This window comes from Physella acuta, unplaced genomic scaffold (assembly GCF_028476545.2).
Source record: "Physella acuta isolate Inbredline_101_S28 unplaced genomic scaffold, ASM2847654v3 ptg000435l, whole genome shotgun sequence".
NCBI lineage: Eukaryota > Metazoa > Mollusca > Gastropoda > Physidae > Physella > Physella acuta.
The window spans coordinates 19109-45000 of NW_026731954.1; the positions used below are offsets into that span (position 1 = coordinate 19109).

The 25892-nt window shown below is 34.8% G+C and overlaps 1 protein-coding gene across 1 annotated transcript in view; it reads right to left on the reverse strand.

Moving 5' to 3' along the window:
* LOC131942949 (mucin-like protein) overlaps positions 1-25892 on the reverse strand; it is a 44781-nt gene that overhangs the window by 8867 nt on the left and 10022 nt on the right. The window contains exons 6-21 of the mRNA XM_059302919.1: positions 22080-22206; positions 21149-21369; positions 16560-16814; positions 16109-16240; positions 13939-14069; positions 12457-12768; positions 12175-12253; positions 7680-7811; positions 5891-6159; positions 4943-5210; positions 4719-4831; positions 4480-4600; positions 3720-3860; positions 2445-2642; positions 1565-1813; positions 591-810 (exon numbers count right to left, since the gene is read on the reverse strand). Of these exons, the coding sequence (XP_059158902.1) occupies positions 591-810; positions 1565-1813; positions 2445-2642; positions 3720-3860; positions 4480-4600; positions 4719-4831; positions 4943-5210; positions 5891-6159; positions 7680-7811; positions 12175-12253; positions 12457-12768; positions 13939-14069; positions 16109-16240; positions 16560-16814; positions 21149-21369; positions 22080-22206 (2968 nt within the window). The remainder of the gene's footprint in view (positions 1-590; positions 811-1564; positions 1814-2444; positions 2643-3719; positions 3861-4479; positions 4601-4718; positions 4832-4942; positions 5211-5890; positions 6160-7679; positions 7812-12174; positions 12254-12456; positions 12769-13938; positions 14070-16108; positions 16241-16559; positions 16815-21148; positions 21370-22079; positions 22207-25892) is intronic.

Genomic DNA, 25892 nt, shown 5'->3' on the forward strand with positions numbered 1-25892 from the left:
GATGACCCCTAAAACCAACAGTTATCTAATGATAACGGGTAGTCTAGTTAAAAATCTAATTCCCATGTAATTTCCGTGTACCTGAAGGAGTACTTCACTTCTCAAAAAATGCATATAAATTGATAATGTACTAATATTCCGCACTATTATACACACATTGTTTGATGTTTTCTTAGTGCGCAATTCTTTTTTCTACGAGATTCTATGTTATGTTAAAAAGTTTAAGCAATTAAAAATTTATAAAAATCATGTCTATATCCGGAGTTGCCACTCCCCGTAGTGTTATATATAAATATTCTAGAAAATTTAGAGGAGATCACTCCCGCTTTATTTATTTTAAGATCTAATTGTTTGCGTTAAAATCCGCCCAGTATCATGTAATCTCTAAAATTGAGTTACCTATCCCTAATTACCTATTGGTTGACGAATTCAGCCAACCATGACCTGAACAGAGTTTAGTCTCGGCGGATCCAGCATTTGCTAGTATGTATTTTATCTTGCTATCTCCCCTTTAATTATTGACACCCGACCTAGCGACGACACTACATTCACCAACATCTAGATATACGAGCAAGCTAAGAAATACTCACCCTATTTTAACTGGTGATGATGAAGATGGTGTATAAAACAAAAACCCGCTTTGGTTGATTGACACTCCTGTGACGCTCTCATACAACGTGTAGGTTAACACGTCTTTGTCAGCATCTGTGGCGTTGATACGTAGTATGTTGGCCACTCCTTGCTGGACGATCCATCTTTTGTTTGTGTAGTTTTCGTTTTTCACAATTGATACATTCGGGCAATTGTTAGCTGCAAAGTAATCAAAAACTAATGAAGTGTTTATATATACTAGCGTAATTCTTGATAAGTAGAGCTTTAGATTTAAATCAAAATTGAATGAAATAATTCATTTTTCATGTTTTAAAATTAGAAGATGTGGGATTCGAATCTTATTGAAGATGACGACATTAGTATTGTGTACCATTGCTGACATTTGATTATCAGTTCTACTTTTTATTCTTCAGTCAATAAGTGTTAGGTACGTTAGTAATTTTAACTTTTTTTTTTACATTGGTTTATAAGGATATTTTTGTTTGTTTCATGTGATACCGTTCTTTTCGACGGTGATATTTTTTGTATTACTTACTTGTTGTCACAATCAAAAAATCTTTTCTATTTGCATAATTAAAGATGTATTTTAATATCTGAATATACCTATATTTTTATTTTCCATCTTTAAATAAAATCTAGGTTTTACATTAATACATCCAACATATAATTTTAACAAATGTCCATACCCGTCAACTATCCATATATTGATGAAGAGATTGAAGATGTGACGGACAGAGAGAGGGAGAGGTAGATATATATATATATATATATATATATATATATATATATATATATATATATATATATATATATATATATATATAAGTGTGCACATGGTCTGGTAAATATTAGGCTTTTTTTAAAGCATGAAAGATTAATAAAGTATGCAAATTCGACGTTTTATTTTTCCAGAATTCCATAGAAATCGATTTTTGTAATGTATTAAAAATACCCAATAGTAAAATCTTTGCAGTTGACTGCTTCAATGTGTTGTCTGTATTTAAAGCGAAGGTAGAGTCATTTGTTATCAAGTAGTCGTAAATACAGGAAGTTTTCCCTGCACCACACAGTGCTACTGCAGCTGTCATTGTGCTGGTATTTTGAGAGTCCAAGAAAACAGGAACAAACGTTGGATGCTGATAGTCAGAAAATGTCTTTCCTGGCTTGTATATGAACACTGATGTGTTTGCAGTGACTTGATCTGAAAATATTTTCAATGCCATTTTACGATTAATAAAGCTTATATCTAATACACATTGAAAAATAGTAATAACTTAAAATAAAACGGGAGTGATCTCCCCTAAACGTTCTCGAATATTCTTATATAACTCGGAATATAAACATGATTTTTAATTACTTAAACTTTTAAAAATAGAATAGAATCTCGTAGAAAAAAAGAATTGCGCACAAAGCGAACGCTAAAACAAAATAGCGTAAATTACTACTTGCGGTCAACGGAAATTACTCAAAATTTGACAGAAGGTAGAGAATTAGATGTTTTACTTACAAGTGAAATTTCATTTATCTATCTGGAATAGAACTCAAGTTATAGGCTTTTGAAAAATTCAAAGTAGAAAAAGTACCACTTCGCTAAAAAGTTGATAGGGATCTACGATTTTGATAAAATACTTATATATGAAATTTCATCAACCTAGCTGTAACGGTACTCAAGTTATCGTGTTTACACACACACAGACACACACACAGACACAAAGACATACGGAAAAGATTGCAAAATTACATTTTTCCGTATCAGTGAGGTGTAAAACGATTACAAGACTTTCTCTATACTTCGTATATACGAGAACGTAAAAATAAAATAAACGACTTACATTTAGTAGCAAAGTTGTAGAAAATCTGACTTTCTGTTAAATTAGGTGACAACGTAGTCCCATTAGGTAAGGTAAACTCATCGTCTATTTTTCCGTTAAAGTTTCCAAGTAGACCTCTTGTTTTATTTTTTAACGTTTTCACCACCTGTATCTCTAGCTCCAGGTTCTGGACTCCAACTCTTACAATCATAGATACTCCTATAATACAAATATTTCTATTGTTATTTCATTATGTAATGTTATTTTGTATTCAGAACATATTTTACGATAATATATGAAATCGAAACCGGTTATGTTGACGGCCTTACACAAGAAACGACGACATAACCTAAATCCAGTATGGTGACAATATAAAAACATATGCTTGAAAATTTCTTTACATAAATGATGTGAGTTGTTAGATGAAAATGTACACGTACGTATTTTCAGAGGTTATATATTTTTAATACGATAGCGTTTCCGCGATTTCAATGAAGAAGCGATATGTATGCTTTAAAATGTAGTCTAAAGGATGTACATGTTAGGTAACAACAACGTGTTTGTTGCAATGGCAGCAATTAATTATGGACAAATCATAAAGCTTATGTTTGAAAGTTGCCATTGTGATCGAGATATTGGGAAATTTAACTCATGTGTGTACTTGAGGTAGTACTGCAAAAACGTCCACTTAGCAAATAGGGCCGAGGTCAGGATTATATGTTTATATACATAGTCATATTCATATTATAGATATATACATATATGTATAGTGACAGATTTACCGGTGTTTATAAAGGCAAATGGGACGATGTGGTCGGAAATTAGAACATACGACTGCTAACCAGAAACCCGAAAGTCTTGAATTCAAGTCAGTAGAACAACCTTGAGTCCACCCAACTCTGATGGGTAACTAACTCAGGTTAGGGAAAATAAAGGCGGCTGGGCATAATGTTGACCCTACTATCCCTATGTATGCTGATGTCACTGAAACAGGTTAACTCTACTTCACCTGCTCACTGAACCTTCATGCTCTAATTGTAATTTTTATGTATTGACATAAGTAATTATTACGCTATGCCGATGTCACTGAAACAGGTGAACTCTACTTCGTTTGTGCGATGAAACCTAAGGCTCGAATTGGAATTTGTTTTCATCTACAAAAGCAATGGTAAGTTTGTGCAAAGTCAAACTATAATAATACATCGTTGCTAATAAATCGTTAGCAATGCTTAATATGTACATAGTAGCAACATAAAGCAACTCATCGTTATTTTCTTATATCTGTGTTTAACTAACCACAAGGGAACGTGACAACAACTTTGGTAGTGTTGCCGCTGTTATCACGTGAAACATCTATATCTTCTAATGATAATTTGTAGTCAACTTGGCGATAAAAGTCATCCGTAAGATTCAGTCCTTTGACAAGTATTTCCATTGCTGTGGAAAATCAATATAGATAAGTGTCCATTTGTTTTAACTAATATTTTATAGTATACCAAATTTAAAGTTAGTTTTTAATTAATCACTTTTTTCACGTTAAATTGTTTCTGGAAATCAATAAGTGTTCTTCGATAAACGACTCCATGTTTTATGACCTAATTTCAACTTGTCTCCCACAACTTACATCGCACATAATCAAATGAACGTCACTCTCCCTCATTATTAAATTCAATTTAATTGAAATGTTGATTAAAATGTTAAACGATTTTTACCCATTGCATAAAATAGAAAAAAATATTAAACCAATGTTTAAATGTTATTTTATTGAGAAAAAAAAACGCTAATTACAGAATAACACTACACATCCAGTCCGATATTAGATAAATTATAATTTTTATTCAAACAAAAAAATATGTACTAAAACGTTAAATTACTAATTCCATTTAACCTAAAATCTTACATTATATGTTGACGTATAATAGCATTTATCTAAAAGTACCCCAACCCCGCCCAACACTTCATAGTTATTTGTTGTCACAAAAGCATTAACAAGTCTCACTACCCCCTAACAATGTAGGCTACTATCATTTCAAAACGACCCATAACATTTCCTTACATTTTTTTGAGTCTGAAAGCTCCACTTGAAATCGCGTCTTATTTCCTTCCATAGCAGCAAAAGCTGTGAACACCGTGCCATTAGACAAGCCTTTACTGGTCTGAATACGGTCTGTTCGAGCCTGTATAAATAAAACTTCATGTTTGTTAAGTGTGCTAGAGTTTACATATTGTAATCGTTTTTTTAGTAGTAATTTCTGTTATTTTAAAAGAAAAATGATAATTGATAATTGATACAACCTGAAGAGTAAAGTTTTCAGTAGGAACATCCATTAGCGTGTACTCTCCCCAGCCATTCATCAAATAGGTGACGTTGTCTAATGTCACAATAGTTGGATCACCCAACAAATAACCTAATTTTAAATGTATACAAAATACAATAATTAAAGCTAACTTCAAACTCATTAATACCAGTTATGAGCTTCTTGATAACATCGATATTAAAATAAACAACGCGCCATTACCTGGAACAAATTCCACATCATAGGAGCACTCCATGTCCGGGTAGATCTTGTCGAATCTCTCACACAGTTTAGCCTTGTTGGCGTCCTTACAGCACCACTGGTGGGCGTCGATGTTTTCACGGACTCCCTCCAAAAACCACTCTGGATCTCCAGGAATCACATGACCAGCGTCTGGCGAGTTATGTACAAACGTGGCGACTGCCAGTTGTTGGGCCCAGAACTGCCAGTTGCTGTTATCCGCTGGTTTATCCCATCTATAGCAGCACAACTAATAAAGAAGTTGAATTAGTATCATTGTGTTGAACAATATAATTGTATTGTCGATTTATACGAATAAGCTAATTATCGTTTGCTACATTACTAATATTTTGCGTGAAACGAAATAGATAAACAAAGACAGAAAAAGAGAGCGTGTTTGGAAAGACAGAGGAAAGGATAGATTAAGGAATAGAATTAACCCCTTAACGCCGACTGTCGCGATAACGCGACCTACCGATTTTGCGCTCAACATTTGCACATAGGTACATTTATCCTACTGCTGCTGGTCGTTGTGTATTGGGTACATTCGTATCGGTACTAATGGTCACTAATAATAAAGTACGAACCTATATAATCCATACTGGATGCAAACCTACAGTTAGAGATAAATTACTGCAAAATTTTATAATAATGCTTTGCAGCAGCTTGTCACTAACAATGCTACACACGAATAAGCTTAAGTATTTTCCTTTTTCTATTTGTATGTGTTTCCTTTAGCCTCACTTATTCGTAATGTGCATATATATATATATATATATATATATATATATATATATATGTATATGTATATGTATATGTATATGTATATGTATATGTATATGTATATATATATATGGTGAGTGTGTTAGTTTGTTTAGGTTGTGTGGTGGCGTGTCTGTATTAGTTTGTAAATTGTGAAGACTGACGTACCTTGTTTCTTGGATTAGTCATAAGCAGTCTCCTTTTCGCCACAAGTCTTATAGAAAAACAGTAAATATTCGGACTACGTTGTTCATAAAATCCCCACTGTAGGCCAAGACGGTCGAGTGTACACGGACATTTGTACAGCTGTTCTATCTCTTGACGGTAAATTGGGTTTGTTATCTGACGGCTGTTTTTACACACGTATCTCTGGCACTGCTGCACAGTGCTGGTCTTGCGTCCAACAGAAAATGATTTTCTTTCTTGAAAATCTGGTCCTTTAATGCAAATTTGAAGAATAAAATTTATTACTGCTAATTCAAATAAACTTAATTTCCTTATTTTTATTCAAACAATATTGTCTACATTGTGAACGGAGATAATTGGATTAAGTTAGTTTTTACACATCTATAAATCAGGCAGTACCTTAAGCCTCTAATTCTAAATGAGTTTTTAAAAGGTATTACAAGTTTTCTCAAAGAATATACACTGGTGTGCAATTCGTACTACTATTTCGCTTAATATGACAAATAGAAAATTATGGTAACGCGCTGAAACTATTTGGTCTTTTTCATTGATTGAGGTTATGTTAGGCTCTCTTTCTAACTAAGATTTGCTGTAGAGGATAAAGCGTATCTCGTTCGGAAAGCTTTGCCAATTAAAAACTTTTAATCGAAATTCGGTTTGTAGTCAGTGTACCAAGCGAGCGATGGCGTGTAAAAAGAACCTGTGGTATTAATTAGCGACTTTTGATTAGCCTGGTTGAAACGCGGATTTAGAATGTTACCACCTCCCATTTCCGATCATCTTATTTTGTTTTCTACTTGTATATTATACTTTCAAAAGCCGTTATTATTTTTAAACACACTTTTTTAATATAGTTAATGGGTTTCTGTATTTTTGCTTTTTGAAGATGGACAACTACAAGCGTTGAATACGTCAAAAAGCACTCCAGTCATGTAAACATGGAGTTTGTGATCATAATAAAGAAAGGATCAGATATATGTCAGAGATAACATTTTTGTTCTCAGGAATACACAACTTGACACATGACGATCACAAACCTGAAAGAATTGCTGGCGAAAATTGGTTAGCCCTTGTAATTGTATAAACGAATGATACCATTTATTAAATTAGCTGAACCTATAACCATTGGCAGTGCCTTACACTTCGAGTCAGAATATATTTGTTTCTTTTTTTAAATTTCGTGTAAAAGATACACTTGATCCAAAGATATGTAATATGACAACGTTTAATCCAGTACAGTTTATATTTAACTTGACATCAATGATTATAGAACTAATTGATTTACGACCAGCAATTATATAAAAATATCAATAGATGTATAGAAATTAATGTATTATTGCAAAGCGAATTGTTTTATATCCTTTATACTTCCATGCTAAATAATTAACTGCCACCTTTCCATTTCTTCACATATTTGCAACTCCACCTTACACAACGATCATGTACCAAGAGCATATATGGTGAAACTAAAATCACCCTTGACAATCCATGTCATAACTGAAGATAAACGAAGTAATAGAAAAAACATCTCAGAAATATTAACATCCAGCCCTAAAAAACAACGCCAGCTTGCTTTAACATACCTATACCTTGGGAAATAAAAGAACTAGCACTATCATTGTGAAAATGCAAAGCGTATTAAATAACCAAACGTTGCATACTGACAAGAGAACTACGTGTAAATCTACCGACTAACAAAGCAATCACATAGCATAGCCAGTTTCAAACGACAGCTTAAATAAAAAGGGAAAAAAATGTCCTATACATTTACCTTTTAGCCAACCTGCACCAACTGTTGCAGATGCTGAAAACGTTCCAGCACTTACACCAATTAACACATCTTTATTACACCAGCGCATTTGATTCTTTGGATAAAGATAAATCACGAAAGATGTTTCTTCAGCTGAAAAGATATAGGTAAAATTATCTACAAATAGTCTTTAATTTGTTAATGATAACACGATTCTTTACTAGTAATGAACCTTAACACAATTAAATATTGTAACAATTATTTCTGCTAGACCACGACAAAATCGAGTTTAATGGCAACATGTTAAAAATGAGATAAGTATATGCAATGCTTGAGAATTAAGTTCCTTATTGTTATGACTTCATCAGTCATCAGTGTGATTGATCCTGGTGACTGCATTCAGAGGTTCAAGAAAACACAAACGCAATTTTAGCTCCTTAAATTTAATGGTTGATACTTTAGTCTTGGATAAAATAGGAACGCAATTTTGAACATCAATAGGGGCCAGCCTTAGGGGCCAGCCCTACCACACTTTACAAAAAAAAAAAAAATCTACATCCTAGCAAGGCTAAAGTTCAACTGTCGTAATTTATTCTCCCGGCCCAAGCTTCACCCTCAGGACCTGAATCCCTTCCTGACCCTGGCAGTCCAGTGAGTGGGAGAAACTGGCGCCCTAGCCTACACATAGCTCGGTGAGACAGGGATGCATTCATATCAGGTTACGGCTGTCCGAGTTCAGGTATGGGACGCAGTAGCGTAGCGAGGGGGGGGGGGTGCAAATCTAAATCTTGAAGGGGGGGGGGGGTTGCAAATCGAAAAGTTTGTCCCCGGGCGCCGGGAAGGGTCGCTACACCTCTGATGGGTTAGGAGGGGCGGATAACCCAGTAGATTCAACAATTGACTCAGTTATAACACGTAAAGAATCCTTAAGTTTATCTATCTATCTATATACTACTAAAACTCAAGTTTGTTTACATGTTTGAATATTTGTTTGTTTGTCTGATTTGGTACTGTAAGGAAACTGCTCTATATGGGGGGCTGTAAAATAGTATGTAGGTAGAGAAATTTTTTTTATTGCAGACAGACTGTTAATCACACATTTATTTAAAGACGTTCATTAATTTATTGATTTATTCATAGGTAGATTAACCACATTAATTTTAAAGTTTTAGAACAATGGCTTAACTTTGACTAAATAGTGACGTTTAATAACTCATTTTTTTGTTTGTTTATTTTTTTTTTATTTGTTATTGGGGAGTATCTGCATTATGTGTAGAGCTGTAAAATAGGATTTTGGGTGGTAAATATTATTCTTTCTTAAACACACTGTTACTTACAAACTAATTTAAAGCCGTTAAATAAATTATTGATATATTCATTGGTAGCTTAACCACATTAATTATAAATGTTTAGAACAATGACTTTAGTAATAGAAAAAGATTATTTTTTTTTACAACAATGTTTTCAATTATTTTTTTCTTAAAGCCTATATGTGAATGATAAGGTTGACTATCAGGACCTCGCGGGGCACAGGGCAGGTGAAGTAGAGTTCACCTGTCTCTATGTTCTCAGCATATGAAGGGATAGTGTGGTCAGAGCAATGCTCGGCCGGAATCGTTTTTTTTTTAAAAATACAAACATGTCTGAGACTTGGCGGGGCACTGGGCAGGTTAAGTAGAGTTAGTAGAGTTTTTAAAATATAAAAAACGTCTTTTTGAATGTGGGGTCTGGTTATTTTGAGATGATAAGTGCTGGCAGACGTGATGTCGTTTATGAATGACCCCACAAAACCCACAGTTATCTAACTAGATAACGGGTAGTCTAGTATACTTCTAAAACTCAAGCTTGTTTACATCTTTGAATATTTATTTGTCTGATTGACTATTGTAAATGGTTCTACTCTATGTGGAGAGCTGTAAAATAGTATGTAGGTAGAGAACAATTTTTGTTTTCAGACAGACTGTTAATCACAAATTTATTTAAAGACGTTAATTAATTTATTGATTTATTCATAGGTAGATTAACCACCTTAATTTTAAAGTTTTAGAACAATGGCTTAACTTTGACTGAATAGTGACGTTTGATAACTCATTTTTTTTTTGGTTGTTTGTTTTTCTGATTTGTTATTGGGGAGAATCTGCATTATGTGTAGTGCTGTAAAATAGGATTTTGGGTGGTAAATATTGTTCTTTCTTAAACACACTGTTAATTACAAACTAATTTAAAACCGTTAATTAATTTATTGATACATTCATTGGTAGATTAACCACATTAATTATAAATGTTTAGAACAATGACTTTAGTAATAGTATAAAGATTTTTTTCTTTTTACAACAATGTTTTCAATTATTTTTTTTTCCAGACCTATATGTGAATGATAAGGTTGACTATCGGGACCTCGCGGGGCACAGGGCAGGTAAAGTAGAGTTCACCTGTTTCTATGTTCTCAGCATAATAAGTGATAGTGTGGTCAGAGCCATGCTCGGTCGGAATCGTTTTTTTTTAAAAATACAAACATGTCTGAGACTGGGCAGGTGAATTAGAGTTTAGTAGAGTTTTTAAAATATAAAAAAGTCTTTTTGAATGTGGGGTCTGGTTATTTTGGGATGAAAAGTGTTGGCAGACGTGATGTCATCTATGGATCTACTAAAACTCAAGTTTGTTTACATGTTTGAGTATTTTTTTTTGTTTGTTTGTTTTTTTCTTTGTCTGATTGACTATTGTAAATGGTTCTACTCTATGTGGAGAGCTGTAAAATATTATGTAGGTAGAGAACAATTTTTTTTTCAGACAGACTGTTAATCACAAATTTATTTAAAGACGTTAATTAATTTATTGATTTATTCATAGGTAGATGAACCACATTAATTTTTAAAGATTAGAAAAACCACTAGACTCGACGAAACAGTGACGTCACATTTTTGTTTACTTTTTAGTACAATAAAATGGCGGCTTCATCATATGCCCATTCAAAAGTTTAACGCGTTCTAAATCTAATTTTCTGTCGGCCATAACTTTAACAATACGTCCGTTTTTATTACGTTCCAAAACTTATATAAATGTTCAACTGTCTTTTTCATTTTGTTTACAATAAATTTCTCTAGCTCTACAATCTATCCAAGAAAGTTATTTATAGATATAAAAATATCCTGTGGCCAAGCAAGTTATTTATAGATCTAGATCTAGAATCTAGGTCAAACAAAAGATTAACTAGATACATAACAAAGATTTATTAGATAAAATACAATCCATTTTATAATCATAATACATTTTTAGTCCTTAAATACTTGATATAAATCTTTGTGATTTATCTATCTAAATCTAAATTTATCTAGCTAGAATAGGTCTAATGATTAGATCTAGATTCTAGATCTAGAATAATCTAGATCTAGATCTAGATCTAGCAAGAGTTACGCAAATACTAGACTTAAGCAAACGAGTTGTAGAATCTAGATCTAGATAATTCTATCTAGATTAGATCTAGATAATTTCAGTCCTTCATTATTTTATATAAATCTTTGTTTGGCTAATTTAAGATAAAATTTAATTTGAAAGTTACTACTACAAGACTAAGATCTAGATCTATGCGCGTAAATCAAGTTGCATAAGGAGACTCAAAGTATTAAAGTATAGTATAAAAATGCATCTGTGACGTCACGAGTTAAATAGCTAAGTTGTTAGTGTAACCGGCTAGCATGCGGGTGGCACAGGTTCTAGACCAATACGTCAATCATAATTCTTTTTCTCAATTTTTTATTTTTAGATGTGAATGATAAAGTTGCCAATCTGAACTTGGCGGGATACAGGGCAGGTGAAGTAGAGTTAATCTGCTTCTTTGTCCTAAGCATATGAAGGGATAGTGTGCTCAGAGACATGCTCGGCTGGAATCGTTTTTTTAAACGATAAAAACATATTGTCTGAGACTTGGCGGGACACTGGGCAGGTGAAGTAGAGTTGAGTAGGTCACCTGTGACGTCAGTATATGAAGGGATAGTCCGAAATCCGTGTTTTTGGTGTTTTTAAAAGATAAAAAACATATTTTTGAATGTGGGGTCTGTTTTTTGTGACGATAAGTGAAACTGCAGTAGCGTAGCGAAGGGGGGGGGGGAGACATATGTCCCCGAGCGCCGACCATAGGGGGCGCCAAAATGGGTTTGGAAAAATAAATTGAAAGGTTGAGGGGGTGCAAATTGAAAGTTTGGGGGGGTGCAAATCGAAATCTTGAGGGGGGGTGCACATCGAAAGTTTGAGGGGGGGGTGCAAATCGAAATCTTGCGCGGGGGGGGGGCGGGGGGAGGTTCAAATCGAAAAGCTTGTTCTTGGCCGCCGGGAAGGGTCTGAGTGACAGACGTAATGTTTTTTATGGATGACCCCCGAAACCCACAGTTATCTAACGGATGACGGGTAGTCTAGTAAATGTATAAAATTAACTTTCATTAAATTATGTTTATTGAATGATCTGAATTTGCATCACGGGAGTCTTCTTTTTTTTTTTTTTTTTGCTTTTCTATTTCACCTGAGTAATCGTTGTCACTGCTTGATTCTTTCCGGTTCCCACTGACAAATATAGCTTGAAAGGTGTTTTGGATGTTCGTCTAATTTGTAAACAAAAAAAAAACATGTTAGTTAGTGTGACTTTTTCCTCTGACAATGGATTACATACGTATGTTTTTAAAGATCTTTAGTATGAATTAGAGTAGTTAAATAACAATTAACATTGCAATTTAAATAACTTAACATGTATTGTATTTCAGAACGTAAGGCAAATTTAGTTAAATTAATTTGTTTAAAATGGTACCTGATCGGTCTTTGACACTTGCTGTTCCCATGTGGCTATTAAAACAACATTTACGTCAAAATCAGCCCAAGAAGTAATGTTTATCACATCTCTCCTTGCTCTGTCCATAACAGTTAGCTTAGCTGGTGACAGAGTTTGAGCGCTTTCTGAAAACATCGACGGTTCGCATTTCTCATACAAATGGTAATAAACTTGTCCTTTTAAGGGATTCATGTTGGCCCAAAAAGCTTCTATGATTAGTTTAGATGCATCGTGAGTAGGAGACAAGCTAATACTTCCTTCATCAAACGTTATAGCTCCAGATCCATGAATCTGTGAACGTTACAGAAATTAATCAATTAATATTTACGCTGTTGATTTTGTTTTCATTTTACGAGTCATTTTAATATTTACTGATTTTTTAGTTAAAATATGAATGCTAACATTATTTTATTCCTTATTAAAAGATAACCAACAGAGAACATAATATAATTACTGTATATTTAAGTAGGTAATTATTTGAATAAAAACAAAATAACTTTTTCAAGAATAGTTGCAAAGCCTTTCAGAAATCAGGCACACAAACTATTTTCTTTTATGCTTAATAGATATTATGATGTCTAGGTTTTGTTTTAAGGATACAATTTCATGGAAAAATCATTTTAAAACAACACAAATGTTTAAATCTGAAAGATGATTTTACTGTCAATTATTAACTAAAAAGATGTAAGCAAAAGAATATGTAATCGACTCCGTCACAAAGAGAACTGACTTTTTAAATAAAACAATTTGAAAAAGTTTTGATTTACATATACAGTTTGATATTTTAAAAATTCTGACGAAGTTTAAGTCAACTAGAATCGGTTTATAGAAAGTTAACAAACTTGTGCTTAGAAATCTGCCTATCTACCATAAGTGTAGCATTCAAGAAGCATTAGTTAGTAATGGAAATATCTAGGCCTACTACTTTTAGAGAATGTGAATAACAGTTTTTTTTTAAAAATAAAATACAATTCAAGACATTTATAGTATACTATTAAAACTAAGCTTTTTTTGTTAATTTGTATCTATAATCTATTCTATAAGCGGGGACATCGGTGTAGCGACATTGCCTTGATTTTTTTCAAAGCTGGAAGAATGTTGTTTTTTATAGGAATCTCATATTTTAAATGTTGCTCATCACTCATATTTAACACAAAAAAATCATTGAATTATACACCATTGTAAAACAATAGCCCGCCCTTGTCCACACAGCTCTGATGTATACCTAAATCATGTTAGGAAAATTAAAGGCGGCTGGGCATAGTGATAACCACACTATACCTTCGTACGCAGTGGTCACATACTCAGGTGAACTACTTTATTTGGCTCATAGACCATCCGGTTTGAAAGGAAACTCTACTTTTTTAAAGCGAATTTTATATTTGAAGTGTTTTTTTAGGTTCATTTGCATAAAATATTCTAAAGAAATAAAAAGAAATCACACCGAAATGGTAGACTTACATATGCTGATTTCACAGTGTTATCACCAAATGGAACATCAGTGCCGAACTTAACTTCCCCATACATTTTGTCTATAAAGTTGTCCGATCTACTTGAATCTCCATATGACACTCCATAAGGGTACAGTGATACTGAATTTTAAAACATAGCAGTTAAGTAGAACACTATTAACACACTCATGTTAGTGTTGAAAACAGAGAACAGAATCGGTTTCATTTGTATCCAAATTTTGTTTTCCTTATTCTGAAACTCAATAGCTGTATCTTTCATTCCCGACTAGGACACACAATGGAACATCGATGCATTATAATGGTTCCATGAAAAATGATCTCAGGACAAATGATCTCAGACAAAATACCTCAGACAAAATATCTCACGGACAAATGATCTCAGGGACAAGAGATACCAGTGCAAAATATATTAGGACAAATGATATCATGGACAAATGATCTCAGACAAAATATTTCACAGCAAAATTTTAATAGTATGTACTATGATTTTAGTTGATTTTAATTTTTATTGACTGTCAATATGGGTTTGTTAACTTTTTTTTCGCATAATAATTGTGAATAAAATGAATTTGTAAAACTTAACTAAGAATCAAAAGATTTATTAAAGTTAATCTTTATAATAGCATTCGAATTTGAAAAAGAAAAAAATTAAAACAATAATAAATGAAAATATATAAAACAAATAAAGTAAAGGAAGCTATACAACAATAATGTTCAAAATACGCGAAATATTTTTCAAAAATGTGAATGGGTCTTCAGGTTTGTAACGTAAAACTATTGTTTTTATTGTATCATCAACACAAACATAACGTTTACGTTTCTTTGCTGGCAGGTACATCGTTATGATCACACCACTCCAATACTATGTGATCAAGTACTGTGTGAACTCTTTCTCGACATGTTCTAACTTCACATTTCTAAATCTATTTGCCTGCTGATTAACTTACGGCTTTTATAAACATAAATTCACCAGAAACTAATGTCGCAGACCTTTTTTGCAAGTTAACGAAAGAGGCCTTAGCTGAGTAATCACCACTAATGCTGCTGTGTTTACATGTACACAACGAAAAACTTAGCTCCGCGATGACCGCTGTAGTTTAAATAAGCATTTGTCACCTGATCACTAAGGTGTGGCCGACGCATATATATTGACTTTAGATGTTAGTTGCAATGTCCATGGAAAGCGGATGTTTTACCCATAAGGCATGTCTCTGCCATCGAAGCGGGCGGCCACTTTGAAACGAAGGTGTATCTTTATTGTTATTTCATTCCCTTTGATCTAGTTTGGTCCACCTGACATGGTAGGATTGTCTCGTGTTTGGCAAGCCGACCTACGCTTTCTATCGGAAAGATTTCTTCGCATACTACAGTAGTAATCTTAATTTTAAAATGTTTTTGTACAATATGACAAATTTATACGGCAAACATTTCTTACAATCATTGTATAGGTCTATAAACAATATTAAACAGAGGAAACAAAACCATATGACAGTCAATAAAAAAAAATGTTCAGATCAACTAAAATCATCCGCTACACTATAAAATTTTGCTGTGAAATATTTTGTCTGAGATATTTTGTCTGAGATCAATTCTCCATGGTATCATTTGTCCTGATATATTATGTCCTGGTATCTTTTGCCCTTGAGTTCATGTGACTTAGATTATTTGGCCGTGAGATCATTTGTCCGTGAGATCATTTGTCCGTGAGAAATAATGTCTGAGATCGTTTGTCCTGAGATCATTTGTCCTGTCCCCATTATAATTATCCTCCTGTGGATAGGAGCAGCTGACTTGCTTGACACTACATATTCACGCCAAGTGATCATTCTAATAGCTGTATCATTCATGTTTGTATTTAATTTTTTTAAATTTATTTCTAAAGTGCTATTTAAATACACACATCTCCTTCACACAACTTTCTTTTATATTAGATTTGTAAGTTAATTTCCATTATTAAATTAAAATAAATGGAAGAGTTTGATTTGTGAGAATTATAGATGAAACACGTGAAATCAATTTTAAAAAATCATTACATGCTACTTTTCTTTCTTTTTATTTATTTTTTTTACAGAAAAAAATAGCATTATAAAGCTGTAGTATATAAATAAAATTGTTTTATCATTTCTATTATTAATGTGGCTGTTGTTGGTTTTACTCACCCTCGCATTGCTCCAAGTATTTTCCAGTAACAGTCATTCCATCTGGGCACACGCATTTCACAACACTATTTACACTGGTACAAAAATGTGAACAGTTTTTCCCATTCAGAAGAGTGCAATTTACTTTATTTCCTGAAAAAGACCAAAATTAAAATTTAGTTATTAAACTTCCTTTAAAAGACAAAATAATATATAATTAACATGAGCAAGTAATTGTTACTATGATTTTCGTAACTCCTCATTCGAATATTTTTTGAGCTAGTTCGCTGTGCTGATCTGAATAATTTAAATATATCAAGGCCAAAACAGCTAGAGGCGCATTTAACTTAATACCAGACTAGATTTTCGTATTTGGACAATTTAGGTGAACATTTTTTTCCTAAAGACGGCTGTCCACTACAAAGTACACACATCGATAAAGAACGGACTCATGTTAAAGAATTGTAAATACCTTCACATTTCCCTGCAGAATTTAGTGTAAACCCAGCACGGCAAGAACATTGAAAACTGCCAGGAGTATTAACACAGACTTGGTTTTCTAGGCATTTACCAGCTCGGCATTCGTCAACGTCTTCGTCGCACTTATCTCCCGTCCAGCCATTGTTACACACACAAACACCTTTTATGTTGTCACAAAATTTGGTGTTGCTTTGTTGGCAAGTACAACTCTTCTCGCATGTAGTGCCATAAGTAAAATTGTTACACTCTGTATAATTTAAAATAAAAAAAAAATTCATTACATAATATTTCTAAATAAGTAATCCATTCACCCGTTTGTTCTGTTTTCGGTTGATTTGAATTTTCGTTAGGTACTTTCCAGTTAAGTAGCTGTATAAGTGTGTTAGAGTGTTTGTAAACGAGTGTTTGCATAAGTATATTTGTTGGAGTGTATGTGTGTGTATGTTTGTGTATGACTGTATGTGAGTGTGAGGTGTGAGTAAGTGTGAGTGTGTAACTGGGAGTGTGTCTTGAAGTGTGTGAGTGTGTTTATGTGTATGTGTTTGTTTAAGTTTATTTGTATCAGTGCTTGTGTATTAGTTTAGTGTGAGGGTATTTTTGTTTGTAAGTTTATGTGTATAAGTGTAAGTATATGACAAATTGTCTAAGGGTGTGTATTAGGTTATGTCGATGAGTGTTTGTATATTTGTGTATGTGAGTGTACTGTATGAGCATGTGTGTGAGTGTTTGTGAGTATGTGTGAGTGTTGTGTGTAACTGTATATGTGTGATTGCGTGTTTACGAATGTGTGGTTCAGAGTGTATGAAGGAATGTGAGTGTGTGTATTAGTTTATAAGAGTATGTGTGTGTGAGAGTGATAGTGTGTGAATCAGAATGTGTGTGTTATGTGTAAGAGTGTGTTTGAGAGTGTGTATGTGACAGTGAAATGACCGGCCAGTGTCCGAAATTTAGGAAATTGTTCGCTAGCCCGTCAATGGGAGGTAATATCGTCATTCTAGCATTATATATATATATATATATATATATATATATATATATATATATATATATATATATATATATATATATATATATATATATATATATATATATATATATATATACTAGCGTACCCGTCCGTCCCCCGCCCTTTGCCGCGGGGATAGAAGAAAGTTTGACGAAATGTATTAGAAAGATTTCACCAACGCGTTACCAATCATATGTTCTTAGACGCGTGACCGTCTTTTCTAAAAGTGAGTTATTTAAATGTAAACCAGGGGTCTCCAAACTTTTTAGCCCGAGGGCCGCATTAACTATTAAATATCAGTTCGGGGGCCAGAGTTTCTTCCATGAATCTCTTTGAGGTGGCGGCGTCCGTCCGCCGTCCCCCCAACGAATTATAAATTTAAATTGAAATATATACACATTTAAAATTCCACCCCCCCCCCCAAGAAAACGTCTGAAAGAAACACTGTCGTGGGCCGACAACACACTCGATGTCCAAGTTTGTTCTCAATGGGCAAACACAAAAACCCATCCGCCATTTTTTTAACTTGTCTCTAGGAGGTAATGTGCTTGCAATTCAATAACCTTCGTCTGCAGTTCATCTGGGCAACTGACTACGTTTCCTTCAAATGCCTTTGAATCATATTCAGAAAACCGCTACTGAAACTGCAGCTGGAGGTCTTTAATGATCTCGCATGCAAATGATGAGGGGAACACAGCTGTTGCTTCTGCCATAAGGACCTTGCGCTGCTGAAAGTGCGTCAAGTTGTTGCCCTGTACTTGTTCCAGAAACATGGAACAGCTGTCCAATGACTCATCCATTGCAATAGAAAAGTGGCGAAACTTGTTAGCAGTTTACACTATTTGAGTTACAATGTTTTCATCAATGTCTGCAACACAGAGGGCAATGGTATTTGCACCCAAAGCTACATATTCAAATTGTTTTACATTTTCTGGGCAAAGTTTCTCTGCCACCTGTAACAAAAGATCTCCGCGGGCCGGATGAGAGAACCTCGCGGGCCGTAGTTTGGAGACCCCTGATGTAAACAATGCCTGCGCTTAAATCATAAATATTGGGACACAGGTTTACCTACACTACCGCATGAAAACATTGAGTGTACATTAATCACTCATCGAAATAATATGTTAGAACACACTTCGGTGACCGCCCATGTGTCAGAGACATACAGGGGCGCTCTCAGGGCCCCCACCCCCCTATTACACTACCGCAAAGGCGCGGCGTACGACCCCTGACTCCTTAAAAGTAATAGGCGCCATCGTACCAAATAGCATCCTGTTAATAATGATGCAGATTTCATCATTCGCTAAAGTGCCACAAATGAACATGCTTTTTTTCTTTAACACGTAAAAAAGTATTTGACATGTTTTAAACATCAATGTGACTGATGCGATATGCTAGCGTTACTAATGGTCTATTATTAGATGCTCGATCTAAATTTCTGACTGGATTGTCTAATAGTAGATGCATATTGCATCATTCGCAAAGTGACGAAACTCTAAAGTAGGCTTCTCATATTCAAAAAGTTATTTTTTCATCTTTCGCAAGGTGACGGAACTGTACAGGATTTCCTCGCGTTACAAAGTTATTTTTAGAAGACTGTTGTAGTTTTACGCTGAATATTGTAGTACCCCTTACTCGCTATGCAGGACGCTCGATTAATGGATGCCAAGTGACAACATAGTCGCTCTAAATCTCTGGGCGCCAAACCGTGTATTGACGAAAGTTGTACCCTATATGGCGCCGCCCATAAGAAACTTTAGTTTTCTTTTTCGCAGAAATATTCTCGGGAGTATTCTCATCTGCTTTCTAGAGTTTCATGGCACTCGGATGAACAGCGTCAGAGTTTTATTTTTTATATACCGTGTATAGAGAAAAAAAATCGCTCCCCCCCCCCTGGGGGCGCCGCCCTTGCAATATTAAACAATATTTTTTTGCAAAACCCTACCATTGAGTGATCTAATCATCTCCCCAAAGTTTCATGGTACACGGATGAACGATGTGAAACCGAAATAGACTTTTATTTTTATAAACCGTATATAGAGAAAAATTGAAGCCTCCTGTGGCGCCGCCCATGCGAAATTAAAAAAGGATTTTTTTTTACAGAACCCTTCCCTGCATTGTTCTAATCAACTCCCCCAAAGTCTCATGGCTATCGGATAACGGTGTCACACCAAAATCGACTTTTTAAAAAAATATACCGTATATAGAGAAAAATAGCACCCTCCCGTGGCGCCGAAATTAAAAATTATTTTTTTACAGAACCCTTCCCTAGAGTGGTATGATGAACTCCTCAAAGTCTCATGAACGATGCCAAACCAAAATTGACTTTTATTTTTGTGTACCGTATATAGAAAAAAACAAATCGCGCCCTGTCGGGGCGCCACCCCTACGAATTCGAATTTTTTTTTTCGCAGGAACCTCCCCAGGAATATTGTCAACAACTTCCCAAAGTTTCATGGCGATGTGATAAGAGGTGTAGTAATGCATAAAGGACAGACACACACACACAAGGATATATATATATATATATATATATATATATATATATATATATATATATATATATATATATATATATATATATATATATATATACTAGCTAAATATCCGTGCTCCGCCACGGTGAATCTTTTTTAAATGTACCAACTTATGAACTTAACAAAACTTAACACAAACTCAAATGCAAAATCAAACGCAACGCAAACACAAAAGAAAATAAAACACAAAACAAAACAAAAGCAAACACAAACACAATGCAGATGCAAAACATCACAAGCGAAAATAAAAACACAAACACAAACGCAACACAACCAGAAACGCAACACGCAAACACAGACACAAACACAAAAAAAAAAAAAACGAAAACACTAACACAACACACAAAAAACGCAAACACCTAAACAATGCAAATGCAAAAAAACACAGAACGATGAAAACAAACACAAACTAAAACAAACTAAAACACAAATGCAACACGCAAACACAAACAAAAAAGAAAACGCAAACACAACTCAAACACAAATGCAAAAAAAAAAAAACGCTAACTCAAATCAAACGGAAATTATATTTCACAATGATTCGCTGAATATGTTTTAGCAGTGTGCGTGTATTTAATATTTTCTTCACGTTATTCGTGTAAAAACTGTGGCAACTAAAAAACAAATTTAAGTCGTTATATAAACAAACCCTAATCTATTAAAAGCACTGCATGTAAAATAACTACATGGTGCGATGTTTTTTTTTTATGGTTCTAAAATCTTTATCGGTGACGGAAGGACTGACTGACACACTACCACCAGCTTTATAATATATAAATAAATAAATAAATAAATAAATAAATAAATATATATATATATATATATATATATATATATATATATATATATATATATATATATATATATATATATATATATATGCAGAGAGAGAGAGAGAAAGAAAGATTGACAAATAGTGTGTGTGTGTGTGTGTGTGAGAGAGAGAGAGATAGAGAGAGATGTAGAAAATCAAAATTACATTAAATACCAGATATAATTGATTTTATAATATGGCATAACTAATATTATTCAACCTACCATGTGTGAAATACATCCCACTAAATCCTTTGCGTGATCCATAATAATAAGTCCTGAGCTGTAAAATCATCTTATTTGTTGTTGATCTGATGATGCTAGGAATTCTCGTGCCGCAGTATTTACCAATTTGATTGCCAGTCGTAGCCTCAAGGTTATAAATATTGAAAGAATCGGTACCGCAATAAGCGCTTTCAATGAGTTGAAAATTTCCATTGCCGAAGCTAAATAAAAAATAATTTTAAGTACATGTAATAGTAGTATCATAATTTTATTTATGTCAAAATTGGCACGTTTAAGAGAAATAATTGAAGTAGCGTTTTCCGTTTCAGTATCATGATGGTTAATAAAGCAGCTGAAACATATGTCATATATTGATCCCCATGTATGATGTGCAGCTCATCAGTGATGGAAAAGTGTCTATCTCGTTGAATTTTTAGAGAAGATAAAACATTGTCCAGATTTAAAGGTTATGCACATAAGATCTGTTCCAACATGTGTTAGTAAAAGATGTTATGAAACAGTTCTTCAATTCTCATCAATCAAAACAGAATTATAGAAACGCATAGTAGCACTTTTAGGATTGTGCAAAAAACACGATTGTAATGATTATATTTTATTAATCATTCAAATTTTAAAAGAGAGAAATGTAAGTTGTGTGTAGATGTAGAAAACACGACAAGTAATTAAATTGATATATTGGATAGTGTTAACTATCCTTATACAGATGTTACTTTATTAAATATTAAGAAGAAACTGCTAAATTATTTTTTCGCAACTGTTCATTAGTATTTAAGAAAATTACTTCAAATCCAAGCTAGCTTGTGGCTTTGTTTTAAAACAACGATTCTAATAGGATTATTTCAAAACGTTTTTAAAACAATTTTACATATACAACAAGTTCTGACGTGTCGTTGTTTTATTTTGTACATACCTTAAAGTAACAACTTCATTAGCTCTGCCATTAATTACCCAGTTGCACACAGCATTATACAAGGAGTAACTAGGATATTGAACTGTAGTGATAGTTCCAAAAGATCCATTTAAATCTGTATTGCAGTCTGTAATTTAAACAACATAATAATAATAATAATACAATACATATATTATTCAATGTCTGTCTGTCTGTCTGTCTGTCTGTCTGTCTGTCTGTCTGTCTGTCTGTCTGTCTGTCTGTCTGTCTGTCTGTCTGTCTGTCTGTCTGTCTGTCTGTCTGTCTGTCTGTCTGTCTGTCTGTCTGTCTGTCTGTCTGTCTGTCTGTCTGTCTGTCTGTCTGTCTGTCTGTCTGTCTGTCTGTCTGTCTGTCTGTCTGTCTGTCTGTCTGTCTGTCTGTCTGTCTGTCTGTCTGTCTGTCTGTCTGTCTGTCTGTCTGTCTGTCTGTCTGTCTGTCTGTCTGTCTGTCTGTCTGTCTGTCTGTCTGTCTGTCTGTCTGTCTGTCTGTCTGTCTGTCTGTCTGTCTGTCTGTCTGTCTGTCTGTCTGTCTGTCTGTCTGTCTGTCTGTCTGTCTGTCTGTCTGTCTGTCTGTCTGTCTGTCTGTCTGTCTGTCTGTCTGTCTGTCTGTCTGTCTGTCTGTCTGTCTGTCTGTCTGTCTGTCTGTCTGTCTGTCTGTCTGTCTGTCTGTCTGTCTGTCTGTCTGTCTGTCTGTCTGTCTGTCTGTCTGTCTGTCTGTCTGTCTGTCTGTCTGTCTGTCTGTCTGTCTGTCTGTCTGTCTGTCTGTCTGTCTGTCTGTCTGTCTGTCTGTCTGTCTGTCTGTCTGTCTGTCTGTCTGTCTGTCTGTCTGTCTGTCTGTCTGTCTGTCTGTCTGTCTGTCTGTCTGTCTGTCTGTCTGTCTGTCTGTCTGTCTGTCTGTCTGTCTGTCTGTCTGTCTGTCTGTCTGTCTGTCTGTCTGTCTGTCTTTTATGCATTACTACACCTTTTATCAGGTCTCCTTGAAACTTTGGGAAGCTGTTGAGAATATTTATAGCGAGGTTTCAGCGAAAGAAATATTTCCAATTCGCAGGGGTGGCGCCCCGACAGGGCGCGATTTTTTTTTTCTCTATATAAGGTATAAAAAATAAAAGTCAATTGCGGTCTGACACCGTTTATCCGATCGCCATGAAAGTTTGGGTAGTTAATAAGAATGCTACAGGAAAGGGTTCTGAAAAAAATTAATTTCGCAAGGGCGGCGCCCCGGGAGGGTGTAATTTTTCTCTATATACTGTATATAAAAACAAAAGTAGGATGCGGTTCGACACCGTTCAAGCGAGTGCCCAGTGGCGTAGCTACCGTAAAGCTAGCGTAAGCAAGGTTTAGGGGCCCACGACATTTGGGGGCCCCTTTTCCCTCTTTAAAAAAGTAAAACTCTTACATTGAAATTTTAATATTTGTTTAATATAAAATGTTTTAAATTAAAAGGAATTTTCAGTTTCTTTTCTATTGTAGAAGTAATTAATAGTTCCAAAAAAGGCCCCAGACCTTTCTTACTTTACAAGTAGTTGGATTCAGTGTGTGTGTGGGGGGGGGGGTCCAAATGGGCCCATCTAAAATAATATTACTACAGGCGTTGCCGCATGGTCGTCCAAGCCATTGAGAGATTTAGTATATAAATAAACTTGAACTTTGACTATTTTGTAAGATTGGCATCCAGCACCAGTAAATCTACATGCATCGCTATAAACCTCAACTGACTGGGAAATTCCCTACCCCATCCCACAGACCTGCACCTCTCCAAACTGTCTGCCCTCCACGAAATTCCATCTTACTAAATATCCATAATAACTGAGACATTGAAAAAAACAACCATGGTCAGTGTTCTCACAACCAGCTGAGTCCAACATTTTTCAATGTTTTTCTTTACCTTAAGGACTTCATTTTTTTAATCTAATTAATCTTTAATCAATATGGCGCTACTAACACTATAAGTTTTTGATTTTCATCCAATCGCCAAGAAAATTTGAGAAGTCGTTGAGAATATGCCAAAGGAAACGTTTTTTTCCAGACATTTTTCCTGAAAAGGTGCCTGAGAGAAACTCTTTTATTTTATTTCTGAGGGCGGCGCCCCGGCAGTAATGCGGCGCAGTTTGCCACCCAGAGTTTCCCAGCCACTTTCTTTGCACCTGGGGTCCGTTGATTGGGTGTCTGGCACAGCGGGTCAGCGTTACTACTTGATTCAGTTGTCAAACTGCAGCCGGCATCTCGGCGGTCGTGTAACCTTGTGCACCCCGGGGTCCCCCAAGAGCACTACGGCGCCTATATTCGTTTTAATGAGCGCCATACACTAGGGATACGTCGGGATCCTAAAGTCGAATAAGGGTGTCCTCCAGGGCATCAGCAGTAGTAACAATTGGGCGCTCGAGTTACCCAGTGGATAACTGAGTGCAAGAGATCCGTTGATTGGGCATCGTGCAGAGTCTTGACGCAGCGGTAAAATTGCAACAGGGACGGCTTTCGACACCAATCACACGAGTATTCTATAATAGAGACAGGGTGGGCCTTTACATTTGACGACTAAACAGAACCAGGGGTTGTATCTGGTTACCTACGGTGGTGTAACCAGTCACTCCTCCAAAGACCTTGAGACCAAGGTGGTCGCCGAAAAGTATTAAACCTCACTATTTAGGAAGATGATTAACGTACACTCAATGCTTTCATACAGCACGTCAAATGTCGTTTGAGCGATAGGGTGGACCAACCCGCGCCCCGCAACAAAGATCCGAAAAAAAACCCCAGTGTTGTTTACATTTTAACTAGACCTATCTCAGTTTTAGAAAACAAGGTCAAACGACTAAAAATACACAATTGATAATGTGTTGATGAAACCCTTACAAATTGTTTTGTTACCATGTTATGTAGGACTAGATCGCAGCATCGTGAACAGGTACGCTAGTTAGTATAAACATTCTTTAATATTCTACGGTGATCGGGAATGAGGTTTTGATGTCTAAGGAATTCTTAAATCTCATTATTTGAAGATAAGCCCATTGGGCAAGTAGCTTGGCCGTCCTAAGAATCGAACATACAGACGCAGCTAAAGTAGATCTCAATGAACTTATTTATCATTTTACAAAATTAAAAGCAGGAAAAAACACAGATCTAAATAAATCATTAGCAATTTAAAAAACAAATTGTATTTGGTTAGTATGTCACAATGTCGGGTGTTACCCTACGTGTTAACTAAAGGCGTCACCTGATCGTACCCAACAATTTAGCATTTTCGGGGGGGGGGGGGGGAGTGTCACCCCTCTATCACTAATCTTTTTTATTTCAACTGGATACAACTTCATTTGTCAGTAAATTGTACAATGTTTTGTCATGATGTCACAACTAAATGTTGACAACCTATGCCGACCGCACCTCTGACACCGTATTAAGACGCTACTCTGTTTGTTTACTTTAAAAAACAAACAAATTAACTGTAAGACTAACATTTTTACAAAACCGCATAATAATATAGTATAAATACACAATAAGTACTTATAAGATATAAATGTTGGCCTAAAGAATATTGATATTATTTAAAAATCCTCATTCTTAAGTAGCAGTTGATTTTTTCGTTTAATTCCATTGTAACAAAACAGCTGACGAAGGGGGCCCACTGATAATTTTTGCATAGGGGCCCGAAAATCCTAGCTACGCCACTGCGAGTGCCATGAAACTTTGGGAAGTAAAGTGAGGTTTTGGCGAAAAATAAATTTTTAAATTCGCAGGGGTGAAAACCCAGTAGGGTGCGATTTGTTTTTTCTTTATTTATACAGTATATAAAAATAAA